Source organism: Falco peregrinus, chromosome 11 (assembly GCF_023634155.1).
Source record: "Falco peregrinus isolate bFalPer1 chromosome 11, bFalPer1.pri, whole genome shotgun sequence".
In the NCBI taxonomy this organism is placed as follows: Eukaryota; Metazoa; Chordata; class Aves; order Falconiformes; family Falconidae; genus Falco; species Falco peregrinus.
Window position 1 is genome coordinate 10,966,687 of NC_073731.1, and position 21,885 is coordinate 10,988,571.

General features: G+C 41.9%; 2 protein-coding genes across 6 annotated transcripts in view; one reads left to right on the plus strand and one right to left on the minus strand.

The window, feature by feature from the left end:
* Positions 1-11,500, plus strand: part of VIT (vitrin) — a 53,154-nt gene extending 41,654 nt beyond the window's left edge. For both annotated transcript variants that reach the window (XM_027788637.2, XM_055816037.1), the window contains 5 exons: positions 2,345-2,492; positions 2,693-2,796; positions 3,306-3,532; positions 5,568-6,081; positions 6,720-11,500. In XM_027788637.2, the coding sequence (XP_027644438.1) occupies positions 2,345-2,492; positions 2,693-2,796; positions 3,306-3,532; positions 5,568-6,081; positions 6,720-6,898 (1,172 nt within the window). In that variant the 3' untranslated portion in view covers positions 6,899-11,500. The remainder of the gene's footprint in view (positions 1-2,344; positions 2,493-2,692; positions 2,797-3,305; positions 3,533-5,567; positions 6,082-6,719) is intronic.
* Positions 11,501-12,638: 1,138 nt separating this feature from the next.
* STRN (striatin) overlaps positions 12,639-21,885 on the minus strand; it is a 73,373-nt gene continuing 64,126 nt past the window's right edge. For all 4 annotated transcript variants that reach the window (XM_055816034.1, XM_055816033.1, XM_055816036.1 and 1 more), the window contains 2 exons: positions 21,746-21,832; positions 12,639-21,659 (listed from right to left, as the gene is read on the minus strand). In XM_055816034.1, coding sequence (XP_055672009.1) covers positions 21,490-21,659; positions 21,746-21,832 — 257 coding nt within the window. In that variant the 3' untranslated portion in view covers positions 12,639-21,489. The remainder of the gene's footprint in view (positions 21,660-21,745; positions 21,833-21,885) is intronic.

Genomic DNA, 21,885 nt, shown 5'->3' on the forward strand with positions numbered 1-21,885 from the left:
TAAGTTTTCAAGAAAGCCTAAGAAACTCAAGCAATGCATTTTACCCTTGCAGAGGAACAGCAAGCTCTCTGCTGATCCCCCTCATACACATAATTGTTTTTTGCTTCTACAGGGAAGGAAATAACCGCCAAGATTTAGCTTACCTGGGCAGGGAGATGGTGGCTGCTCACCGCTACCTCTTCCCGGGCAGTATCAGCTCCACGTTCCTGGGGTGCAGAGCTTCACTCAAGGACTTTGGTGGTGGAGGACAGCAAACCAGCATGTTGCAGCCAGGGTTAGGTGCGCAAGCCTTGCTGACCAAAGCAGGCTCCCGGGGCTATGCTGAGTGCAGGCACCCTTCCCACAGCAGTAGGTGGGAGGGAAGAAACCACCTGAGCAAGGGACACGGCGCCTGCCACAGCAAGGAAAGAGGAGATGCACAGGGAGCATCAAGGATCCCTCGGTCTGGGGATGGAGGTGTAGGGTCCCCTGCTCTGAAAAGGAAATCTTCTGCAGCCCTTTGCAATTAAAGGCAGATCTGCTCATTAACTCATCTTCAGATGGGGCCCAGAGTAGAAGGAGAAAGAGAAAGCAAACTCTGAGTGGAGAGATGGGGTCATCTGCCGCCTCCCTCATGGGAAGACACCCTGGAGAAGGGGCTTCATCCTCCCACTGGTGCCTGGGTCCTCTCTTACCCATCCTCCAGCAGCTGAATGCCGTCTCTCACAGAACTGGCATTTCAAGGACTCTAAGTTGACTACTGAACCAAATGTCTATATATTCCCATACGGTCCTCCCAATACTTAAAAGTATTTTTTTACCTATCAAAGATGTAAAATACACCTAAAATTTATACAGAAATATGGGAAAGTAGAGAAGGGGAAGGATCTGTGCTACAGACCAAGCTGCCTGCAGGAAAGCAAGGCTCAGTGTAGCAGAGATGCAAGCAAGCACAGCTGTGTTTCCAGCAGTTGAATTTAGATAAGGCACACCAGAATCAAAACTCTCATCCTGCTGATACCTCTAGGACCATAAAAGCTATAACCCAGATCTTGCCTCCCCGCAAATCAGAAAGAGCTTAGCTACCTACAGAGCAACTTTAGCCTGTGCTCTTGCAGAGTCCTACTAATGTCCCGGCACCAAAATACTCCTGCTGTCTCAGTCCTCCCCAGAAATTAAGTCTGTATATAAGTGTATGTAAATCTTTGCATGCCCAGATCCTACTGGCTAACAAACTCCCCACTTTCCACACATAGACTACATGGTGAAGCTCCTTTTGAAGGACAGGAAATTCGGGAAAACTTGGCCGCTAATTGAGGTATTATTTGTTGTGGGTTCCCGGCCTAGCCTCACGATCTGCTGTGAATGAACACGGTTCTCAGTCACGCTTCTATAATTCAGCATTATTAGAATTAGAAAAACAGACAGCTACGGGAGAAAAAATTGAAAGTAATGAGATGGGAGGCAGTTGCATAAGCCAGTAAGAACAATTGGTGCTTTGTAGCCTTTGGGCTACCTAATCATTAAAACACACTATTTTGGACAGTCTGATTGGTAGGAGGCATCATCGGAGGGAAATGAAGAGATGGGGATGACCCGGACGCCAGAGGGGGAAAATGTTAATTAGCGCTCTAGTTAAGCCAAATTTTGATCCCGCTCCTGGTCGCAGTCCAACCGATGAATGTTTTACCACTAACTTGCAGAGACATAAAAGCAAGCTGACAGTGATGAAGACTGCATTCGCAAAGTGCAAAGATGAGGTTCAGCTGTGCAATTAGAGGGAAGAGTTTGTTTAGGTGTAGGCATAGCTTTTCTAGAATACTGCTTTCAGCTCAGAGAGGCATAACACAACAGCACACTGCTGTTAAGCCCACAAAAGTGTTACCAAGGAAAGCCCTGCAGTCTGTGCTCTGCAGGTGGCCAAACCACAAAATCCAAGGGTCACATCTGGCTATACAAACTCTCACCACCTCTGGGCTGTGAATAAAGCGGGCTGAGCCCAAGCCCAGGCTGCAGCTCTGAGGGCACAGGACAGGAGCCGGCTTGCTCCTGCACGGCTGACCTCTCCTCCATAGCCCCCAAACACCACGTTCCCAGATTGACCCCTGGGGACAGCTCCTTGCCCTTTTGTCACCCAGTCAGGCTTGGATGTTGTAGGGGAGAAAATCATGCCAAGGACCATGTTTACTAATAAGTAGGACAGACTTGAGCTGACAGCTGTGACTTGTCCTTGTGAAAGGCTTTTTGGTAGAGTTTGTGCAGCAGGACAAGTCACTGGGCGCACTTTTTAGGCCTTTGCTCCTCACAGGAAGCACAGCTATCAGAAAGGGCTGAACTTTTTTTCTGTTTGTGTGTCTCTTCTCAGATTGCAAGGTTGATTTGTCCTTCTTGATGGATGGGAGCTGGAGCATCGGTAAACGCCGCTTTCAGCTCCAGAAGCAGTTCCTCAGTAACATGGCTCAAGCCCTTAGCATTGGCAGCGCTGGTCCTCTGATGGGCATCATTCAGTACGGGTAAGAGCTTCTTGTGCAGCTGCTCCCCTTGCCGCAGGCCACGACTGCACACTCTGGCAGCTGTAGCTCTGCGGCTGACACACGGTTAAGGTCTCACTCCAGCTTTCACTCAGGAGCCAGATAGCACAGATGGGTCCTACAGCTTTTGTATTGTTGCATATGAAGCAAAAACTGAGAGTTGCTCTCATTTCTTCTTCTAGCGATGACCCTTCCACAGAATTTAACCTAAACACTTATGCCAACTCCAAAGACCTAAGAAATGCCATCGAGAAAATCTCACAGAAAGGTGGACTTTCCAACGTGGGTAGGTGATGGGGCTGCTTGCATGTCCTCAGCTCGGGGAGGCTCCAGACCCTGGGTGGTACATACTCCTCACCGGGTGCGGAGGCTGTGACCGAGCAGTGGTCAGCATTAGAGTACAGCTGGCGAGGGGGTACCACTCCCACCATGACCTGCCTGCGTTGGTCTGAGGCATTGCCACTCTGCCACAAGCAGACAGGATTTACCTTTCTCCTCGTGGGCAGGTGCCCCTGAGCCATCGGGGATCCTTGCTAACCCAGCCTGCCACCCCCAGCCCCTCTGGGGCACAAGGAGGGGGCAGATGGGGCTCTGCACAGGAGGGCTCAGAAGGCACTGGCACCGACAGCAGGAACCTCCCCTCCTGCTCGCACAGACACAGAAACCACTTTCTCCAGCTCTCAACAGGCCTCCAACTCTTTTTTTTTTTTTTTTTTCCCCTACCTTTTCATGAGGTATTATCAGGCAGAGTGCTTCCAGACCTGTAACTCATCCTCATCTCTTCTTTTATTCCAGGGAAGGCACTTTCATTTGTTAACAAAAACTTCTTTTTGGATGCTAATGGAAACCGAGGTGGAGCTCCCAACGTGGTTGTAGTGATGGTGGACGGGTGGCCAACTGACCGAGTGGAGGAGGCCTCCAGGCTGGCTAGAGAATCAGGGATCAACATTTTTTTTGTCACTATTGAAGCAGCTGCTGAAAGTGAGAAGCAGAACGTTATCGAACCAAACTTTGTGGACAAGGTACTTACTGGGCTGGGCTATGGCCAAGAAGCTTGGCTCTGACTACATTCTCCAAGCTGTTTCATTTGGGGCATTTCCCTTTCCTTCTTACCACTTACGGTTATTTCTTGTTCTGCTGTCCTGCTTATACCATCTTGAGGTCTCCTGGGCAAAGAGCCAGGCAGCAATGCTGAAGTCAGAAAGGGAATGAAGTCTGTCCTGGTTTGAGGCGCATCACAGAGCAAATGGCTTTTTAATGACTAAACGTTGGCACAAATCTGCAGTCGTATCGAGACAAGGTTTTCCAAATATACAGTAGCATGACAAAGCACAGTTGCAGCCTGAGCTTTCCACAAGCCTCCCTCTGTGCATCTCCCACCTGGCAAAGGCTGAGGAGCCCTGTCAGCCTAATGTCACTGTTGCATTTATGAACAGGTCCCATACATGCAAATGTTGGGACACTCCCAACACAGGCACAGCCCAGTTGTTCAGCTATACTGGGTAACTCAAAACATTTTGTTTCCACTGTTGATCTGATGCGGGTTATTTTTCTGTTGTTTGTTTCTGCTGCTATGGACTTCACGGTAGCTCTTGGAAAAAGAGTAAATCCCTGCCCTATGCAGCAAAAAAAGAGAACGCAAGCCTTGAATGTTTTGCATTTGGCACTAACACAGTAGCTGCCTGCTCAACAGTGCTTCAGGGCAACCTGGCACCCGGTTATCACAGGAGGTATCTAACAAGTGCTAGAACAGGCTGGGCTCAGAAAGCTGGGTTGAATTATCTGGTATTTTCAGAAAACAGATTCTCATCAGGGCTGTATCACTCTGCCATGAAATAATCTCCCATGAGTTTCAGAACTGCTCCAGAGCTGCACTGTCTCTGGTCAGCATTTAATTGGATTGCAGTCTCATTTACATGTAGTATTTTTAAAAGGACAAAGCTACAGTGAATCTCTGCAAACCTGCTAGGGACAGAAACGAGAGTGGGCCCAGAAAACAAAGGTAAAGAGGGAGCAGTGACTTGATACTGCTGCATCACAACACTAAAATAACATCAAGAGCAAACAAGATCAGGGCACTGTGAGGAGCCCAGACTGTAACTCCCTTGGAGCTGTTAGGCTTTATGCAAGTCAAGACCAAGCACCAAAAAACCAGTGCCTCAGTCTTTCAAAACACTCAGATACACACACACAGAGCTGATCCATAAAGCCTAGCTTAACAAAATATTCTTACCTAGAGGCCAAAGGCATTAGCATTCACAAGGTGCTACAGCCAAGGGCAATTGATCCAGCCTGTCCCCATCACTCCCCCACCCCTTTGCTTGACTTCTCTCACTCCCTCTTCTGTACCACCTCTACTCCCTACCCACACCCACCTGACTTCCACTCACGTTGTAGAAGCCTCTGGCACATCTACTCCCTACAAGTATTCAGTTTTAAAAATCAGTGTGGGTTGTTGGGTTCTTTTTTTTTTTCACTATTTGGCAGAGCCAGCACAATGGGGAAGCTTTATAAAATTTTTGCATTTTCACCAAAATTGCCCGGGTTTTTTTCTTCTTAGAAGGGTATGAGCCAAGGATAACCCAACTTCAGCCCCAGTTTTCAGTTCAAGATAGCAGGCAAAGGATTCCTTGTTGCCCTAAACAATCGGAGCTGAAGTTGCCACCTGGCAAACACACAGGCTCCCATAATGTCCACTGGAGCCACACTAGCAGCAGCTCGGTGATTTGGATGCTTTTTCTGCAAACAATATAACTCATCTAAAAAAGCTTGACAGGTAGCAACCTTGCTTATTACATTTCTTTCACTACTACAATATCAGCTCCATCCTACAGCTTTAAAAAAAAAAAAAAAAAAAAGGCAGGAAAAACTGTCTCATTACACAAGTATTTGTGATGTTACGTTGACATCATTTCCCAGGGAAGCAGATGGTCATGGAGAAGAGGCCGGTTCGGACTCCAGCATTGCTCTTTCCAGGAGTCTATACTTACAATTTAGCTACATACTGAAACACACAGACTGAATGTTCATTGCACTCATCCCTGTGTTGCCTTGCAGGCAGTGTGCAGGACAAACGGTTTCTATTCCATCAATGTGCCCAGTTGGTTCAGCCTACACAAGGTGGTGCAGCCCCTAGTGAAGCGGGTCTGCGACACCGATCGGCTGGTTTGCAGCAAGACGTGCCTCAATTCAGCTGACATTGGTTTCGTAATTGACGGCTCCAGCAGCGTTGGCACCAGCAACTTCCGCACAGTTCTCCAGTTTGTAGCCAACATCAGTAAGGAGTTTGAGATTTCGGACACCGACACCCGCATCGGAGCCGTTCAGTACACCTACGAGCAAAGGCTCGAGTTCAGCTTTGACAAGTACAGCACAAAGCAGGACGTGCTGAGCGCTATCAAAAGGATCAGTTACTGGAGTGGTGGGACCAGCACAGGAGCAGCCATCAGCTACGCCTCAGAGCAGCTGTTCAGCAAATCCAAACCCAACAAAAGAAAGATCATGATTCTCATTACAGATGGCAGGTCTTATGACGATGTCAGAGTGCCAGCCATGGCAGCTCACCAAAATGGTAAGCTCTTCTATCACTGCCTGCTCTCCCTACATGCCTCAGCATTCATCCAGGTCAGAGAAATGCAGTTTGCTATGATTTGAATGCACCGGATGAAACTTTATGAAGGAAGAGTAGCACCTCACTCTGGGGTCTTGTTGAGCTCTAGTAAGACCAGCATCTGTTTGATATCTGAATGAGGAACTCGGGGAGGGGGTGGGGGGAGATAATAAAAAATAAATAAATAAATAAAAATCACAGAAATCTAGCAAAATGCTACTACGTCTGGGAGATCTCAGGGGATTTCAACTGTCAGTAACATATGAAGCCTCCTCTGGCTTTCCAGTCAGGATAGACATACATCTTCCAACACACTTGTAAGATTATTCCATTGAAACAAGAACATGCTCAGGAGCCTATTGTTCAGATCCAGAGCAGAAGCTTTACTATTGTTTAAGCTTTTTTGCTGTTGGCAAAAGGTACTTGCACAAACTAGACATTTCCTCCAATTTGAAAATATCATTTTTATACAGAAAGAGAACACTGCAACTCACTGCCCACATCTTTGTGGCCTAGCAACTACATTTGCAGTATTGGTCTTAAATAAAACCAATTCAATGACAAATAACGCTGTTTCTAAACTCTGGGTTTCTTTCCAGGAGTTATAGCTTACTCCATTGGAATTGCTTGGGCAGCCCAAGACGAACTGGAAGCCATTGCCACAGACCCCGATAAGGAGCATTCCTTCTTTGTGGATGAATTTGACAACCTCTACCGTTTTGTCAACCAGCTCATCCAAAACATTTGCATAGAATTTAATTCCCAGCCACGGAACTGATGGACTTGAGCAAAGCGAGAGCCTTGGGCACCACGCTGAAGGCACACCATGTGCCACAGGAGTAATGCCAGCTCTCAGTTCAAGAAATACTGGAGGTGTTTTTCTCTGGCACTTTCCAGTCAGCAAGGTTGATTCCAGCTCTGTCCCTATGCATGATAACGCTCTGCGTAGACTGTTGATTGGTGTTGTTTTGTTTTGTTTTTTTTCTTTGCAGGCTTCAGAAACTCTGATTTGGATGGATAGTGAAAGAGGCAGTAAACATGGAGGAAATAACTGGACCTGTTTGAAAAGCTGCTTCTGATATAGAGCCCCAGCTTGTCTGATTCCAAACTCTGGGCACACGCAAGCTCCTTTAAAATGTACCACCTGCTTCCTGAAGCGGCCAGGTCCCTTTCAGGGGGCAGCCATGCTGCTCAGCTCCTGTGGCAGGAGCACCTCCATGCGGCACTGCCCACCAGATGACAGACACCCAGGTTAAAGCTGAAATACCACTTTTTTAAAAAACTTTTTTTTTTTTGAGGGGGTGGGGAGCACAATACAAGTCAAATTTGAGTACCTTCTTAAAAAAGGGCACTCTCCATACAGCTGTCTTGCCAGTAAGTTAAACTTCAACTAGTGTGAACTCAAGCATTGAGTTTTATCCAAACCCAGAGACTGGAAAGCTGTGGGACCCTACAACTGTTTGTCAACCCCAATAAAGCCCTAAATCCACAAAGCAGCCAACACACAGGAACCGGAATGTACTCTCCTACAGCACTGCATTAATATTTGATTTTGGGAAGTGTCTCACCTCCTTAGCTCCCTTGCTCCGCTCTAACGCAGCTCAAGGCCTGCAGGGCCCCAGGAGAGCTTCCAGGGCAGAGGAGACTCTTTGAGAAAAAACTGTGGGTTTAGGTTGCTTGCAATTGGAAAAGCATTTGAAACCCATCACCCTAGCGTTAAACCACAGCTCAGAACAGCTTACGGCAGTCTCTAGTGTGAGGAAAGCTATTCGAGAGCTATTAACAGGATTTAAGAGGGAATTATCTGAAGTTCTGTATTATACACTAGGAAAAGCAGCATTTTCAGCATTTACAGACACCGTCTCCCAAATTTGGGAGAGACGTCTGTTTTATGGATTAATTTCAAGATGAGCCTATTACAGCCCTGGCTTATTCAAAACACATGGTTGTCTCTTAAGTGAAGCACTAGCCATACCACTAGTCAGTAGGGGAGGACAGACACATTAAGAGGGCCAAAAGAATCGCACTTTAATTAGGAAGCAGCAGTTGCTGGTTATGTTTCCATCCAGTATAACATAAGAAAACATGTTAATTAAGCAAAGTAAGCAAAGTTATCAAAGGAAAGGGATGGAGTTTCACAGCCAATAAAAGCATGTGTGTTCCTACACTTTATGGCAATCAAAGCCACACTGCATCAGGTTTGTGGAACTGATAGGAAATAGGGAAGAAATTAAAACTCAAATTTCACATCTTATTCACAAACCAGACTTTTAATAGCATTTATAGTTTTAATAACCGTGACCCAGCATGTTTATTATTCACACAAAAATGTTAATTGAAGTAAATCGCCATAAGGGAGACTCCCTTCTGTCAACAAAAGTAGCACCATCTTTTAAATTGTTATGTTTGGAAATATGACTGCAGCAGCTGAAAAACTACCAATTAAGTAAATGCAATGCAAACTAATGAGAACAGCAGATTCTGCATGATCTCCCTGGTGCGGTAACAGAAGCCAGGCTGGGGTCCTCTCAAGAGGTTATCAAAACCAATCCTGGACAAAACAGCAGTTTCACACAGGAAAAATTCAGACCTTCCTCTTTAGAACAAACATTCAGTTCCAGATTTAACTGAACACCATCAATACAATGCTACCAGTACACAGAAGGCACAGGGCACTGCCAGCATCCAAAAAAGCAAAACAAAGACATGAAATATATTTGTATGCAGGAGTCTTAACATTAATCTGTGGTGCTGCACTTCCACAGCAACAGCCTCTTGGCTTGAAAAAAAGATAAAGACTGAGAATAGAGAGTTAGGTAGAAGCAGAGCAACGCCTGATACCCCCCCCCCCATCTCCTGACCCACCTCCCTTCACTACCCTTCCGCTGAAAGCAGAGGGATATTACATGGGCTGGACAAAACTCAAGACACACAAACTGAATTTACTGGGGACTTCAGTTCAGACACCAGATTTATTGTCTGAAAACTATTTGCTTGGTTTTTAATTTGGGGCTAGCTGAGCAAGAGGCCTAAGTCTTAACATTTAGCTACTCTTAATATTGTGGTTTAATTTTTAATGCAACAGCTTACCACCGCATATTGTTTTCCATACTGGGCGCACTCTTGCGGCACGGCAGGCTGGTACTCTGCAGACTCCCCAATGTTTCACTTGTGCTCTGCCAAAAACACAGCACAGACGGCCGAAACATTAGGAACAGTTAGAGCCACACGTGTTCTTTAGGATAAGCATTGTAATTTCTTCCAAAAGCTTAAACCTCAAGCAATGACAGCGAGCTTTTAAATGCTCTTTCACAGGGAAGTTGCACAGCTATCTTCTGTGTCAAGCATTTACAAAGGGCGCTTCAGGGTTTGTTGTTGTTTAAATGGTTTCTCTTAAGTTTACAGAACTCTAGTGTTCGGTTCCCAATGTGCATTTTTATTAACTTCTTGGGATGACCTTGAAATTGCTCGATCTCAAAGACTGAAAGTGGTTTAGTGTTTAATCCGACTCATCTAAACTTAGATGTGCTATTCCTAAACACTGTAAACTTAAGCGTAAGCCTCAAAACTTGTAAAAATACACCCTTCCATTAACAAAAGCAAGCACAGAACACACCTCTCTTAACCTTTACCTTTCATAGCAATCAAAATACTTGCTATCTAATTAAGTCTCTAAATACTGTTTTATTAAAAAACAAGATAACTTACGTATAAATCTTCATAAATGTTTGAGGGGGTGTATTTGTTGGAAGAACCAGAACTCCTTCTGTAACATATACAAGCTATTTTGAGCTTATCAATACAAATTGCTGTATCTTTTGCAATAAAATTGTCCCAAAGGCATATGCAGTACATATCATCTCATACGTGGTTATAAAATGCACACTAAATATGCCGTTTATGGCCATTTCCGTTTCTGAAATGCTGCTGAGGTTCTCACTAGATTATGGAAGACTTAGCAAGGTTGGTAAAGCCCCAGGTTTTTTAATGTCATCCTTTTGGATGCTCAGCTGAAATAAAGTCTAAGAGTGAGCTAGCAGAGGCAGGACCACCAAAATACCTATCAGAGGTAGCAGTCATCGAAGCAGAGTCTAATGGCTGAAAGGCATCAAAATCGTATGTAGCTCCCCAAGCCTGCAAGATCACGTCCTCCTTGGAACCAGACTTGGAAGCTGAAAAGAATTAACATCATCTCTACACACTTTCTGATTCAAAAGAGGGTCTGGATGTCCAGACATTTGATGCTGGGCCACGTTAGTTTCAGATGTCTGTCCAGTGCAGCGGAACCTGCCGTCTGGGTGAGGCATCCAAAAGAGAAGGGCACCAACGGGTTGAACCTTGAGGCAGGCAGGCAGGCAGCCACAGCTGGGACTGCCTGAACTAGTCTCTGGATACACAGCCTAACGTGGGGTGTCGGATCACCCTCTCCCTAGGAAACAAGCATCTTTGCACTCGAGTTGGGCTGGGGCTTACCATTGCTCGGCAATCACGACAGACGTCCATGCTCCGGAAGCCGTGGGAGAGCTCAATGACAGCACCTCTGGCCCCCAGCTCCAGCATTAGCTACTCACATTCCAGGTGAACAACCAAATTCAATTCGAAGTTCAACCACCTCTTCAGAGGTAACTCAAAGTCCTGTTCCCAGCAGTACCTTACCTTGCTGGTCCAGAGGTGGGACACTCAGCACCTCTGCTGTCACTGTGCCCCCCCGCACAGGAGGGATCACCTGCTCTGTGCACCCTCCTGCTCCTCAGCCGCTGCTGCTTTGCAGGTTCAGCAAGAGGAGGGTTTCCCCATGGCAGTTGCTGAATTTTGCTTTTCTGACAGGGGGGCAGGCGAGCTTCCCCCTCCTCCTCATGGTCCTCCCCCCATGGCTCACCAGCACATGAGGGGAACCATACCAGTAACCAGGAAAAGGTCTGGGGTTAAGCAACCAGATGGGACCAACCCAATCTAAATGTTCTTAGTGGATTTAACACCCTACCTGTAAACTCCACAGAAAAGTATCCACTTGGTATTATTATCTACACAAATTATCTACTTGGCAAGTCAAAGCAAGCAGTAAATAGCAGAAATATCACATAGACACCAAACACTAAAAGTTAGTCATCTGTGGTATACATACCTTAAAATACTTCATGGTTGAAAAAAAGTCACTCCCTATCATTCTTCTAGTTATTTTTCTCTGCCCACGAGCAACATTATGGAAACAAAAAACCACCACCTTTTCCCATTCCCATTTCAGTTTGAGAAGTCTGAGTAGCAGGTCATCTACATTTGCTAAATCACATTTGCAGGTGTACCTCTATATAGCTGAGCACCGCAAATTCCTCAAAATAGTTTGGGTTTTGTTTTGGGGTCGTTTTCCCCCTTGTTAAAAACTTAAACTGGAGGGGAATACAGGTTTTAGCACTGCATCAGCTACATCACTCACATTCAGCTGTCAGTCATACTGAAAGGCAAGAGACGCTAGTTTTTTCTTAATACCAGTTTCTGATACCCCTTCTCTGATTTCTAATACAAGCTCTGATAATGCAGCTCAAGGACTCCAACACTCACTCATAGAAATGACTTTTTAACCACAAAGAGAAACGGTAGTTGAAAGTTTCACCATACGGCTGAAGAGAATATAGTCACTTTTCTCACACTCAAACCATTATGGAGACGTGTCTTGTTCATAGGCAAACCCGTAAGGATGCTAGGAAGGTCTCCCATGTGGAAGGGTCACTCCTACATCATTCATGAAATCATCTTTCTCCCTGCCTCAGGAATGATCTGCCTCCAGAGAGTCAGCAGAAGACTGGGGCGAATGCAATTGTATTGTCATTTCACAAAGCAATTCCTCCTTTCCTGTGAGGAGGGAAGACCAGTAGGACTAAATCAGAAAGGTTATTTTACCTACCATGAAGAGATGAGAACTTTGCCTATCCCACCTACAAGCTTAGGAAAAACAGGATGGACTCGCTAACAAGTTGTTCTGCTCAGTGCTGTGTAGGTTCCCATACCACCCCCTCAACAGTGCTGTTCTGAGCATCTTCCTGTAGCAACGCGACTACCATCTGTGGTGTGCGGTTTGCCTCCCTCATCATCTCCCCAAGGGCAGAACCACGTGCTTATTTTTACATTAAATGAATGTTCTCCCCAGGAAGCGCACCATGTCTCGCTGCGATCAATGCGCCGCCGAGACAGCGGCACCGTACCCGCTCTGCGGATCTGTTCAGCCCAGGCATGCAGTCCCCAGTGTCTTCATAAGCGCACAGAAAGATATAGGGTGCCAGCAGTGCCAGGGCAGCAGAGCAGTTCAAAACCAAGACCTATGGGGAACAGAAAAACTGAGACGCTACTGTGAAAGGTAGCACGTCGCAGTGTTCAAAAGGAAGTTCTCATGCAGTTACTTCATGCCCTTCCAAATGCACATCTACTTGTCCTAGTCAGAGCGCGCTCCTCCCCCCCTAGTACACACTCTGAGACCACACACGTCTTGGGATAAAGCATGGAATTAGGAACACAATACAAAATGTTGAAAAATAGTATTTATTAGCACCCCATTTACATAATTATATGGTACAAATGACACTTAGTTGCTGCTGTAACATTAAATAAAGCTGCTCTTAAAAACCATTGCTTACTTCTGGAAGTCCACGTGATTTTGCTCAGCACAGGATGCGGGTACAGTATGCAGCTACCCCACTCCACTACTGTCATACCAACACAAATACCGGCATGGTTACCTCGATGTGGTCTCATTTTAAACAGCACACTAACATAAGCAGATCTATATAATTGTAATGACAAAATATTTACTTGACTTACTCAGGAAAGTGAATGTAGCTTTAAATATAACCTATCCAAGAAGTTTCACTAAATATGAATTGCAGTAAAAAGAGAAAATTCAGGGCTGCAATTTTGACACTCAAAAATATATACTGGCGTATTTCAAAATAATCTCCCTCAGAATTTTCTATCTTTTATATTTTAGATATTTATCCAGGATTTTAAACTACCAAATTTTAGTAAGAAGTTTAATATTAAAGTGTTTGAAGAAACATTTTCATTTAAAGAAAAAATTTATACTTTTTATAATAAATGCTTGCTTATCAAATCTTTGGAGAACGAATCACTTTTTTCACTTTTCTCACGTCCCGTGATTAAGAAGCCTTTCTGAAATCATGAAATACATTCAGTTTATGGATGCTTACTCCCAAGTAAAACTATTTCCTTCACAAGTTAGAAAACAGAGCATCTCACTTAAAAAAAAATTCACTTTTGTACAACAGTAGCATTTAAACAAGGTAACTAGGTGGTACTGAAATTGTGACACAGCCTTGTACTGAGCCATACACAGAAACTGACAAGCAGACTATTACTCAACAAGAAGGTATTTCTCATTTGGATCCACCACTTTGCAAGACACTTGAAGCCCAGCACTGTTGTTTCAGAGTAGTTATTCAAAACTGCGTGCAAAATCACAACCTCAGAATAATTCTGAAGGGGAGTCTTAATTCCCTTTAGTTGTTTATGTATCAGTCACAGTAGCCTTTTCCTATCAACTATGTGTCATGGAAGTGACCCAGAACAGAAGAGAAGCAACTGTAATTATTGACATTTAAGTGGTTATCACCTGTGGCATCTTCTCCAAAAGAAAACTGACAGGTAACTCTGAGTTCAATAGTTATTCTTGTACAGAAGAGGAAAAAAGTGTATTAATATAAGCAACAAAAAAAGCATTCCAACATATGGTCCAAAAGGCAAAAAAAAAAAAGTTTTTTTAACCTGACAGTTTCTTTTAAAAGAAGCCAATTGAAGATATTTATATGAAATACAATATGAAATGAAATGTTGACAATGTCAACAGAAAATCTTACAGCAACAATTGCCTTCTCATCACGGATTTTCTTCTACAAGTTTTTTCAGATGCATGATTCAAGGAATACATAGCACAAGGCCGCTTTTCAGTCTGCTTGAGCTATAAAGGTACAAGAAATTATTAGCTAACATGCTCAGTTTTCATTTCCAGAAAAAGTGCTAACACATATGAGACAGTTTTCAAAACCTATGCATGTTTGTAAATGTCTGACTGCAAGGAAACAATTCTAGGAGCCATACATCTGAAAACAAGCTACATTCAAAAAGCACTATATCTTGATGACAAGAAGAATAAAAAAATAAATTCTTAATGGAAAAATATTAGCTTGAAGTCCATAATTTATCCCTTATACAATGTTTTTGGCTGCTTTTAATAAGTAATCCAAAAATAATGAAAATATTTGGTTTGGCAACAAGTTATCCCTTCCCTTTCAGAACAGTACAAATCCAGCTCCATTAATTTTTTCTCAACTTCCCTGTCCAATCCTACGGTGCGAGGACCAAGAGTTTCTTGAAATAGCAAGGAAGTAATTTTGGGAGCCTGCAGTTCAAACTGAGGGAATGCAAGTAGACTGGGCTCGAGGACCATGTCAACAGAAGGTTTTCAGCAGCTTAAAAACACAGGTGCAGGCATGGTTTAAACGTGGGTGTGATCTCCCAGGATCACAGCATGGCTTGGCAGCATGAGCAGGGCGAAACTAACGCACAGTATAACCCAGACTTGATCAGGAAGAAAGCTGGGCTAAAAAGCATTTGTTATTATGCAGTGTCTTTTTAGCTCAGCCATAGTTTGGATTTTGTCATCTAGCAACAAATTTGACAATGAACCAGCTGAGAACCACAAATTGTGCTGTTCAACTGGGCTTACACCTTCTACAGGGGAATTTAGATTCTCTAAAACATCCTAAATGATACAGCACTTCTTAAGGTCTCACAACAGACTACAGAACAGCAAAATTAAGTTAGCAGGTGGGGTAAGACAGAACTCAGTAGAATTAAAGGAACTGGGAATAAGGAGGTACAAATCTGCTTTTTGGTGGTGGGAGGGGTAGGACTGAAGCTGAAACACCATCACACTTCAAAAAATAGTCTAAGAGAAAATCCATAGTCCTTTATGAAATCAACCCTGCAGTGAGACTTCACTGCAGACGAGATTTTAAGATTTTCAGAAAATATAGCCTAAAGGAGGATTTAAGTGGAAAGTTAATAAACAAGCATCAAAAGAATAGATAACCTGAACAACATTAGGTGCAGGCAGAGTCATCATTAGGAAAGTCTGATGTAAAGCCACCCTCCCTCTTGGGATTAGTCCCATCAGCTGAACCAGAGCACTTGTCTGAGCAAGGAGTATTTACACAAAGGTCATCCTAGTCCCCCCCATTCCCCAGGTGTTTGTTGATTTGTTCTACCGTATATTAATATTATCTTTTACAATATGGGTTATTTCTTGTAAAACACCCCCTCAATAGCTGGACATATGGACACTGTGGTTTCCAGCAGTTTCTCTGCTGCTCAGTAGAAACATTGTGGAGGTTTTGACTAACAGTTTACAGGCCATTCATTTCAGTAACGGTGCCGTCTCTAAGCTTCAAGACACTGATGACACAAGAATCAAGACTGTTCGCCTATTGTAACCCCCTTCAACTGAATACATTGTAAGGTTTAGATAAAATATTCTCATCACCTTCATATCCTTATGGAAAAAGGGAGCTTCCTGAAACATCTGAGTAGGTTTTTCAGGGAAATCTTTGCTTTGCCTCTGTCACTCAATACTAACAGCTATGCCAAGCATCTCTATGATGCTCACAAACAGCAGATGCCCAAGAAAACTCAAATTACCATGTCAAAGACTGCAACATCTCATACAAACTGATTTACCATATGTGTTTTACTATCATATTCCGATTTCTTCATTCTTTAACAGTGTAGTCCAAAACAATTTCTACTACAAAGCCATAAATTTCAGAATGTTTTTAGATGCTGTATTACAAGCAGCAACATGTTTTCACAATGACTTTCATGACTTATCAGCTCATCCATTAGAAAACTGAAAGACACATGTGCTAAGTGAGTCACAAATTACCTGGAACCTCTGATCCCATTCACATCCCATTTGTGTGAGAAAGTACTGAAGGATCATTTTTTATAGAATGGGCTATTTAATGTGAAGTGAATCATACAGATGACACTGTATGTAATACATATTAAATATGCAGATTATGACTGAAGGGGGAAAAAAAAGATAATAAAAACGAGAAACAAGCCTGAAATTCTACTCTGCTTCCCAAATTTTTGACTTTGGTTCAATATTAATGAACATCATGAAACAAAGCCTTAGTCCTGCAATTTTGTTTTTAAATAACTGTTTATCTAGAAGCAAAAGAGTAGTACCACTACAGTGTCCGAGGAACTTACGGTCATATAACTAGGTCCCCAACATGAAGACTACGTTACTAGAAGAGTTCCTAGAGTTTAAGTAATATGCTATTACAAATCTTTTGCCATGTCCTCATCTAAAGTGACACAATTTCAAAATCTGAACAATCTCCACTTTGTTCTTTACTTTGACACAAGTGCACAATTTGGAATCCGAATGGATTCTAGATTTTATCCTTCATATAACCTGCACCGAATGGATCAATGAATAAATCTGAAGAATCATTATGGGAAAGCCTCACCACACTTGCTACTCTAACCTTTTAATGTTGTCCTTTGCAATACCATCAGGCTAAACTCTGCACTGCTCCCCAGCCAAATTCTCCTGTGATAACAACAGTCACATGGAGGGCACATCGGTTCTGGCCATTTAACCTACCATCTATCTCCTACAGAGTTCAGCAAATGGTCTCCCTGCTTCCCTCACTGTTCAGCACACAATCCAAATGACCACTGCCTACAAATAATCTCGTTTGCAGATCCTCCCATGCTGTAGGAATTACTCCTTAGACTGCAAGCCTGATGCTTTCAGCAAAGAGGACTCCAAGAAGAACACTGCTACGGTCCCTCACAGGGATAACCACAATGGCTCGTTTTTCTTCCTCAACTCAACCCACATTGCTAGGCTTTACCAGGTTTACTAGGTATTTCACACAGGTGTTAAGTAGGCTCCCTAGGACAGTCTGCAAAGACACTGCCAAACCACAGCCTGCAAACGTGTCCAAACGCACATTTTGAAAGGCATTAAAAAAAAAAAAAATCCCAAACTTGCATATCTAATAGTTCTGCCCATCTTAAAATTTTTGTTTCCTTTGGGATCGACTAATGCTTCTGCCAATCAAACATTGCTCAAATGACACATCAGTTTATGGAATTATGCTGCTCCCCAACATTACAGCATTAAAATGCAAAGAAGGAAGGGGCGAAAGGGCACACATCTGTGATCAAACAGGTGTAGTGAAAAAGGTCGTGTAACTATGTCCTTTATCTCTTACAGATTTATTCAAAAGGACAAGTTTCTGGTTTCTTTAAATGCACAACTGCAAAATGGTGCTATATGACCTAATCACAAAGCTGTACAGTGAACATCACACACTTACTCAAAACGCATTACATACGGGACTGCTTTAACATAATGTTACTTGAAAATATACCGCCGAAAAAAACCCCATAACCTACAGTATGTGGCATGTAGTTCTAGACATTTCTTGCTAAAGAACATATTTGATCAAAATGAAGGTGAATGAGATCCCAAAATATTCAATGGGTGATCTCTTACAAGTAATAAAATCTTTTACATGGTATGACAAAAGTTTTCTCATTGAGGCACAAAAATAAATGCAGACATGAGAATGTTGTAAGAGTGAAGAGAATGTTTTCCACAATATAATTACATCTAGAGCTTCTTCCAGGCTACTTCAAATAATTTTGTGCAAGCATTTTGGTAACTGAATCAAATATATGAAAGCAAACAGCACAGTAAATAAAATGAGACTATTTAAACCTAGCAGACCGATTTTCAACATACAGAAGGTCTGAAAATTCTCCCATTAAATTAGTTAGTAAAACCAAAATCAGCAGCACACGCTAACATATACAAAAAAATTATATGAGTTAACCATTTAAAAGTGTACCATGTAAATTAGATACGGGAAAAACAGTAATGGTAAAATGCCATATACTGATGTTGCGCAAACATGCTTTTTTTGCAATAAGAAGCTTTAGGTCCAGTTTTGCTTACATCTTCAACAGATGTACATATCATATTCATGAAAGTTACCAATTACATTGAACCAGGAAAAACTGCACATAAAAGGGGAAAAAATAAAAATAATTTAGTGCCCTCAGAGATCAAAACTTTGAAGCTTTTAAAACCAGGATAATTATGAAACAGGAATTCAGTATCTAGCTGCAAAAGAATCATATTCTTCACAATATATTGAAAGTGAAGAAGAAACAAAGCTCAAAGTTTTTTAAAATAGTTGGCAAAAACAAAGGAATACAATATAGGTTTGTGAGATGGTAGCCAGAAGACCAGAAGTTTGGTCTTCCTACACAAAAGCATCACGTCACAGAGGGAAAAAACCCCCAACCAAACAAAAGCCACACTTTTAACAGATAACCTTCAGCTACGTCCAACAAATCATGTATGTGGAATGGTGTTATGGGTGTTATGGAGAACTGAGCTAAAAAGCTGAAAACAAAACACAAAAAAAAATGTGTAAAAAGAGCGGAGAGAAAAATAGTTTGAAGAAAGTGAAAAGGGAGGCTACAGCTAGAATCACTGCATGCATGCAGGTTCCAAATTACAAAGACAATGAGCAATATGTATAATGGCACAAAACATGGCTTGGAATACTGGCGTGAAGTTACAAAAAGGAAATAGCAAACATAATGTAAATCCTCCTGTCAGTGAGACATTATGTTTGAAAGGAAGCCTCATTGTTTAAAACATACATAAAACCTCACTGGCCAAGACAATATTAAAATGCACAAGTCTACAACCCTGCTTTAGCAAGCAGATGGACTAGATAACCTAAATAATTTTTTCATCCCTAATTCCTAAAATGATGATCAGAAGATCTGACAGGCTCATGCACAATACCCTGCAGTCCTACACTTATGTGAGCAAGTACAGTAAAAAGACATTGACATCAATTATGAAGACCAGCACAAAAATATATATACTCCACAACCTCTTTGTAAGGCTACATTAGTTTTGTTTTGTTTTTTAAAGGCACCTCATCCTCTAGCTATTGCCAGCTTAAAAAAAAAAATAAGAATCACTTTTCAGTTTGAGCATGAGCTCAATAGTGAGAAGAAAACATCTTTCAATTCACATTTGAACAGCCACTTCTTACATTCCAATTGTAATCAGAACGACAGTCTTTAAAACCAAGCATGCTGGCCTATTAGTTTTATGTACAGCAATTTAAACAACTGTAACTACATATTGTACTGTGTAAGCAAAAGCACAACATTCATTTCATACTCACACCATTATCCTTTGTATACACAAACTCAAGAGAACTCTTAATACTAAAACATTAAAATGCACCCATGGAGTCTTCCCTTACTAGACACATTTAATACATGTTTACAGTATATATACACATATATAATATACATAACTTTTAGAACTTTTCAAATAAATCTTTGTAATTTCCTCTTCAAAAAGAAATAAAATAATGACACTGAAAGAATATGAATCAAGTACACAGAACTCTCACAAAGTTGAATGCTCAGTTTTGCAGCCAAGTTTCCCCCTTTCTATCATAACCAAAACACTTTATAAAAACTAAATAATCTGAATTACTATTGCAGTCATCTGTTTCATGGTGAAAGTTCTAATCTTATCTATGGAAATATATTGTGTATCAATATCATGAAGTGACGTATCTGAATATTCTGAGCAATAAAAGGTATTCCAGGATATTTTAGCAGTAACTATTATGCGTCGTAGGCTCAAACAGCATAGGTCAATCTTTTATTCTAAATAACATAAGTTGTTTTAAACTCTGAGATCAGCTTCAAATGTGGTCCCATCCCCAAATGCCACTCTCAAACCAACACAGTCAAACCCTACGTTGGTATCTTCCAACAATTCCTTTTTAAAAAGTGTCAGTTTAAAGGTAAAGATTAATTTATCGTTTCCAGTCTTAACCTCAGGCTGGTATATGGACAAGTTGCATTGGGTTCTTTCCTACTCACATCAGCACCAGAAATCCTGCCTTCCATTCACATTAGAGGAAAACACCAACTTCAGGCTTATGAGCAGTAGTAACTCTGATGATGACATGTAATAGAAAAGAATCCACTCACCTTCCTTTAAGAAGGGAAAAAAAAGACTAAATGATCGGATTAAAAGCTCTTTGCCATTCAAATCAGAGCAGCTCTTAACACATAAAGCACATCTGTTGAGTAATTAAAAGAAACACTCATTCTTCAGGTAGCCTAATCAATGGCATAATATACCCAGTGAAGCAGACAAGTTAAGGTCCCGCAAATGATGAAGCTGGGAAATACCTCTAGAAATAGCAGAATCTCTCAGACTGATGGAACTTTGCATAGTTCCAACCTATTGCACTAGCAAGACTCATACAAAGCATCAGGTATTGGTTTAATCTTCAAAAGAAGTATTTCACTGTTATCCTTAATGCCCAGAATAATATCCTTTTTTAGCAGGAACAGAAAGAGGAGATGAACATTTGATAGTTAAATTGTCGGACAGCTTCTTTGGAAAGCTTTGTGATAATTTCTTGTGCCAGATCTTCAAGAATGAACAGCATTATAAATCTGAATAAGTTAAATCTGCTACTACAGTACATACAGACTGCTTCAGTCTGTTGTTAATTGGGACTAGACTAAAGGCTCAGCTTCTAGCCACACACTAATAAAGTCTCTTAAAAATGGTGGGGTTTTTTGCAAACTAAATATTTACTGTATAAGACAGAAGATGTAACAAAAACTTTACTGCATTTTAACTTTAGTAATTTGCTTTCCTTTAATTGCATGTATCTTAGGCTAGCAGCCAGGTGGCTAAGATTAACTATCTGCTACTGCTCTCTGAACAAGATCTACTTTATTAATACCAAAAGGATGACAAAGTGCCTCTCGCATGACACAGTAGTAGGCATGTGAAGTGACACTTCTTCCAGGTGATTTAAGTACATTAAGATTCCTCAATGAGAAGCATTCTAGGAAGTTTCCCTCTTTTCCTACTCCCTGATGCAATTAGACCCCTTCTTTCCAGTACTCCATTTTATTAATAGAGAATACATAGACCTAGTTTCACCCAAGGCCTGCCTGGACGAAAATTCACACCCTCTGAAATAAAAGCATTTCTTTTGTTTTTTAACTATTTGAAACTGAGAGATTCCAAGCTCTCAGCACCAGCTGAGCTCACAGAAACCAGAACAAACGTCAATTTAGAAAACAGCACCCTGCAAAACTAAACACTTACAAACATTCTCTGAATTGTAGGGCAGGATAAGACCACTCATGCCCTCCTCTTTTGTGCAGCTGGTTAAATATATACAAAGCTAGAGTTGAAAGGGAAGCACTCTGTCATACAAACACCTTAGCCAGGGCATCTGCTCCTGCACTGGCAATATAACATTTGGAGGGGTGGAATGCCACATCATGAATGGACTCATCAAACTTTTTGCGATGAGCAGTAAATTCTTGGATGCAGGTCTTGCTTTCAAGATTCCACAAGCGAATGGAACAGTCATGACCTAAAGAAAGGGGAAACAGTTTTCTTTATAATTCTTATCTCTGCCATCATTATGAGAAAAAGAAAAAGAAATCTGAATATACTTACTGCCAGACATCAAATACAAGCCATTAGGATCAACAGCTAAACTTGTAACTGCATCTAAGTGAGCTACCATGGAGTGGATCAATTTTCCTTTGAAAGAAAAGATTTATTATTTAGGTTATTTTCTGTAACTTATTCTGTTA